This window comes from Nylanderia fulva, unplaced genomic scaffold, assembly GCF_048542155.1.
Source record: "Nylanderia fulva isolate GAGA-0341 unplaced genomic scaffold, ASM4854215v1 Scaffold3, whole genome shotgun sequence".
NCBI classification, from domain to species: domain Eukaryota; kingdom Metazoa; phylum Arthropoda; class Insecta; order Hymenoptera; family Formicidae; genus Nylanderia; species Nylanderia fulva.
The window spans coordinates 2,466,695-2,472,881 of NW_028190368.1; the positions used below are offsets into that span (position 1 = coordinate 2,466,695).

Genomic DNA, 6,187 nt, shown 5'->3' on the forward strand with positions numbered 1-6,187 from the left:
ATATATAGAAAAAAGAATTATCTTTTGTCAGTATCTAATAAACTTTATCAAATCAGGTACTTAATTCGTGGCTAAATACTTGTCACGATATTTACTATATATAGAAATAATATTCCGTGATACAAAGAAAAATAGATTAAATTTTTGTTGAAAAATAATCTTTTATTTAAAAATAGAATTTTTTCTAACAGAGTATGTTTTTTTAATGTTCAGAATATGTAAAATTAAAAAAAATTGTCTTCTATTATATACATGTCTAGTAATTTTGTATAATTTTAGATATGAAAATTTATAGGTACAGTTTTGTCATTCTATAATATTGTTAACATTTTTTTCAGGAATCTAATTTTTCTTAAACTGTTATTTTGTTTTATAAAATATTTCAGTGATGCAAATGTACAATTAATACAATTAATATTGTATTGTTGTTAATTGAGTACTTATGATATACATTATAGATACATCGAGATTAATATGTAATATGTAATTATTCATGCATAAAGCGGTTTTCGAAAAGCAAGTTTTTTTATGTACATATGAAGAGATTCTAAATTAGTGGACCTAGAATACATAGAGAAAGTAATTAAAGTAAGGAATGAAAATTAGCTTGTGAAATACCTCTCTGTGTAGTCTGTGTGTTTGCTGATTATGAATAATCTCAAGATTAAAATACTTAACAAAGAATAAAGATTTATGTTCACATTATATATGACATGGCATAACAGATAAGTTCTATGATAAATAAATGCATTCACATACATTAAATATGTAAAAATTAATTTATATTAAAAAAAATATATATATATTGCCATGTCGTTATATAATGTGAATCAAATTTAAACGTTTGGCTTTTATTCTGTAGAATATATGAAATTAGAAAATGGTTACCTGACATTGTTCTTGTAGATTATTGATCAAAGTACTTATAAAAAAAATCAATGCGAATTGCGATGAATATTATATAACATAATATATATATATATACATATATATATATTTTTTGTACTGTCTAAAAATCTAACTAGAAATATTATACATGGGGAAGAAATATATTGCATCCCCCTCTCCCTTCTTCTCCTTCGATTTACAAAGCATTCTATTGTAGGGTAATAGATCTAAGTACATTACAATAAAATGTTAAAGTTACAGCGTGAAGTATAAACATGACATTTTTTACAGAGATGATTTACATAGTGTACATAATATAGTGAATGTAAAGTCATGTTAATCACATATGTACATTCTTCATTTTCCCATCATATTTATTGAGATTTATCATAATTTATTATTTTTAAATAATGATTACAAACTTATTGTGCCATATCTGATATGTTGCGATTGTTGATTAGATTCCTATACTTGTTTTCATAAATGAAATTTAAAAATTATTGTAGTAGATTAGTAAAATATTAAAGATTAATTACATTTACATAAAACATTGCGAGTTGAATAAAAAGAACCAATATAATGTATGACAAATAAGAGAACCATTATAAATACCTCTTTCTTTTATTATATCTTTATAAAATATACATTAAATTTGACATTTAGCATAAAAATATTTGATTTTTTTAATACAATGTTTTAAATATTGTTATAAGAATTATAATATAAAATTTAATATTATGTGTATGTATGTATGTGTGAGATGGATAGATTTATTCGAAAAGATATATCTATAAAGGCATATAAAATACATATGCATTAATATATTTATGCATAAGAGACAATAGATACATATAAAAATAGAAAAATTGCATATACAATTTTTATCGCACGAAACTAATAGTATTATATATATATATATATATATATATATATATATATATATATATATATATATATATATATATATAATCTATACAGTACTCATCACATTATATCACATTAATGTGAAAGTTTAAGATATCACAAGCATAGAGTAATGAGTTAAGTAAGACTCTTCTACTTCAATTTTAGTTTAAAAATAAATAACTACTCTATTTTTTCTCTGATATACAACAACATTCAGTACAAGATATTTCTTAAATTTTATATAACAAAAACAAAATCTTTCACATAATTCTCTAAATCTTTTCTAATTAAAAAACAATTATAATTCTGCTCGTATAATTCTTTTTATTTCGCTTAATTTTGTCATATTCAAATCTTTGTCTGCTATTAATTTTTGCAATGATGCAATTTTTGCATTTATAAAGGCAGTTTTATCTTTCTTCGTTACTCTTTTCCTTTTGAGATCTTGCGGTGAAGAATTTATAAAATTTTGTATGAGACACCACGGTTGTTGTTCATTCATCCATGTAATCAAATCTATGTTGATATTGGAAGAACATAGTATTTTATTTGTATTAATAGGAAATTTTAAAGTAAATACTGCGTCTGTGATTTTCTTCATACAAAATATGCTATGATTCATAGAAATAATAGTAAATACCAAATAACTGTTTGTAGGCAGTTTCTCTGTGATATTTAATTCGAGGTAATGATAATTGCACAGTGTGGACACTTCAATGTGTGGAGTTACTTGAAGTTTTTCTTTGGAAACATACAGGTTTATTCTTCTATAGTTATCTTGTTCATATTTTTTGCTCTCGTAAAGCACATTCAATTCCTTTGCTTTTGCATAAATTCTCTCCATAATAAGATCTGTTTTTTGAAACATATCGATATTAAGGTTGACACCAGCATTAAACGATAAAGAATTTTCCAGTTTGTCAAGAGGAAGCTCAACTAATTCGTTCTGTTGCGACAGTCCTAAAACTATATTTGGCTTGTAATACTGTATACATCTAAACTTCCTCTCTTCCACTCTTATCTCTTGAATTTCATCGACGAAGAGTTCCTTTCTCATATAATACATCTTGAATCGATCGCAGTAAATTATCCACAAAATGTTTTCCACTTCTGTATTGAAGCAGGCACAGAATGCGGAAATATTTATCATGTGCTTTCCCAGATGTATCTTCTCAAAGACTAGATAATCTTCACCATGCACCAAGATCACCATGTCTACATCTATAAGAAGCAAAAGAGCCGCTACCTTGCCTCGTCTCCTTACAGGTACAATATCTACAATGGCACGTTCGCAGGTATAGATCAGTTGCACGACATTGTCCTCGCTTAACGCGAACAACCTTTTGTCGTGTGTGATCACGCATACATTTCTCTTCCTTTCCGAATCGATGAAACAATTTAAGAACTGTGTCTCGGTATCCTCCAGAATTAAAGAAAAGGTGCGGATGTCCTCTTCGGACGTGTTTGACGCAACGGGAAACAGCAACGAGGACGATTTGACCCGCTTGTCGTCCAGGTACACGCCGTCGTTCTTGGCGATTACCACCTGGCAAAACTCGCTACCCATGTCCAGAGCGTTTTTGCTCAGGAGGGCGAACTCGCCGGTCCGTGACAGCTTGTAGGCACCCTGGGGAATGCATATGACGAAGACTCGATCGTTGAAGTAACGGACCTGCCTGAGAGGATACGGCGTCGTCAGGACGTTCATGTTCCGTGCCACCGAATCCCCCGTGTACGGGAATCTGACGAGCTTGTCCTCGTTCCAACAGAAACATGTTTCCACGCCGTAAAATTCGCACACGACGAAACGTCGCAGCTCCTCGTCGTCCAACGTGATATACATGTGGAAACGTTTTTTTGCTCTACAAATTAAGTTGGATAAATTAATACACAAGGTTTATAAATTATAATACAGGGTGTCTCATAGAAAATTGCTGAAACTAATCAACTGTCATTTTTTAATGCATGCAGTTATTGAGAAATCCAGTTTATTTGATTGATAAAAAGTAATGAAAAAAGTGCTAATAATCACATAAAACCACATAAACTAATAAGTATTTTCAACAGTATCAGATTTAACAGCAGCTATTAAAAGAATGCATTAAAAAATAACAACTGATTATTAGTTTCAGCAATTTCCTATGGCGAATATCTCGTATATAGTTATAAATTTTATAATAATTAAATTAGATTAAATTAAATAAGAGTCTCTACATGTGCGCAATCGTAAATAGAAATACAAGGCACTCACGAGGCTGATTCAGACTTTTTTTCTTGCTTTTCTCCTACGATTTGACTGATATAAATTGAACAAGGTAAGGTTAAACCTTAATGCTATCAACTGAGAAATAGAATGAATCAAAGAATTCACGGATCCTTGATTATCAGCCAAAAGTAAATCCAAATAAAGCACTATGACACGTTTGAATTAAGTCGTTCTGACAGGAATGAATAATCAAACATTTTTAAAGCAATAAATCAGACTCATCGTACTCCCTAATTTTTTTCGTATAAAAACAAACATATATATCATAGACATGAGTCTAATATATCTTATATATAAACACCGGTTGCGTTCGGGAATCACATTCGATCTCTTTGTTACTCGCGGAAAGTTGAACAAAGATAGAATAATACTCCGACATGTGACTCAGGGTGCGATTACATGGACGCGCGGAAACGCGGAAACGCGGAAGAGAAAGTAACTAAACTTTACTAGAGTCCCGCATTTCCGCGCGTTCCGTTCCGTCTGTTTTGATTGCCTTATATTACATGGAGCACATTTTGAGCGGAAAAGCGGAACGGTATAGTGACAAATAGACATTTGTATTAATTTTTTAAATTTATATTTACTTAATTCATTGTAATTCCTTTTAATATGTTCATCTTTTTAACTTATCTATTGAATACAAGCATTTTAATCAATAAATATAGTTAAATATTAATATTTTATAATTCCCCGTTCCGCTTTTCCGCTCAAAATGTGCTCCATGTAATATAAGGCAATCAAAACAGACGGAACGGAACGCGCGGAAATGCGGGACTCTAGTAAAGTTTAGTTACTTTCTCTTCCGCGTTTCCGCGTTTCCGCGTTTCCGCGCGTCCATGTAATCGCACCCTTAATCTTTAGCAGTAAATAAAGATAGACCAATCACAATCGAGTATTTTTGCAACGCAAAAATGTGATTGGTTGATTTGCTCATAATCTTTCGTGACCAATCAAGACGAAGATTTCTCTGCTCCGATTGGTCAGAGAAACGTTCAGAAACGTCAAACGTGAGAAGTACTACATCTGAGGCCTATGTTTGTCTCTCTTTTTGCAGGGCCGTCTAAAAAAATTGCGGACCATGTGCATTTTTCTATGAAATGTGTAGTCAATAGATTTTTTTAGAATTTATTTTAAAATTTGTTTTAATATATTTAATATATTTATAAATAAACAATAAATTTGCTTTAATTTATATTATATTTATATTAATATTTTATTAATTATAAAGTTTTATAAATAGATATATGTTTACAAATTTTATTATAAATATTATTATTATTTACACACTATACTAATGTTATAAATAATAAAAAAATTATATTGTTGATATATAGAAAATTTTATTTATTTACATTTCTGTAAATTTATAGATGGGACTGCATCAGATTTGACATATTTTCTTTCCCCAACAATACTTTTTGTGAAATCCTGTTCATTAAAATGTTTTGAACACACTCTTGCATTTGGACTAATCTGCTTGATGTTTAATGCAGATAACCACAATTTCTTTATGTGTTCTTTTTCTGGAACTCTGAAAATAATGATAATGTATTACTAGCTTTATATTGTATAATTCAATTATTATTATATTACAAAATATTTAAAATAATGTTCTAAATATCTCTTATTTGTAAAACGCATAATCTAACCTAACTTTTTATAATTTTACTTTACACAATTTTTATTACATACTATTACATATCTTACTTTTATTATATAATATATAATTTTAATATATATTTAACAAAACTATGCAAGTTACGTATATATAATATAATTATATACAGCTTTAAAACAATATGTTTAAAGAATGTGTTACAATAATGTCCTATAAAAAATACTTTTAATGTACTTACTTATGCATCTGTATATCCTTTTTATTTTTATCATACGTAATTTTGCACACAAAACACCTTAAAACTATTTTTTAATTTTTAAAGATAAAGATAAACGTTTCACGTTATTCCAAAGCGAGTAGGCGAAGGTGAGGTGTCAAAAATTTAATGCTATGTTACTGCTAGAATTCTGGAGGGGGACGAAATAACAAATCAGAAGCTTGCAAGAGAGACAAACATAGGCCTCAGATGTAGTACCTCTCACTCTAAAGCAGGCGCGCGTTTACAT

The 6,187-nt window shown here is 29.1% G+C and overlaps 1 protein-coding gene across 1 annotated transcript; it reads right to left on the reverse strand.

The window, feature by feature from the left end:
- Positions 1 to 343: 343 nt before the first annotated feature.
- On the reverse strand, positions 344 to 4,455 carry LOC114928424 (uncharacterized). Its single transcript, XM_029299641.2, has 2 exons — positions 4,046 to 4,455; positions 344 to 3,656 (listed from the first exon to the last, which is right to left on the reverse strand). Exon 2 carries the CDS (start codon positions 3,635 to 3,637, stop codon positions 2,093 to 2,095), a length of 1,545 nt encoding a protein of 514 aa, XP_029155474.2. The 5' UTR covers positions 3,638 to 3,656; positions 4,046 to 4,455; the 3' UTR covers positions 344 to 2,092.
- Between the last annotated feature and the right edge of the window lie 1,732 nt (positions 4,456 to 6,187).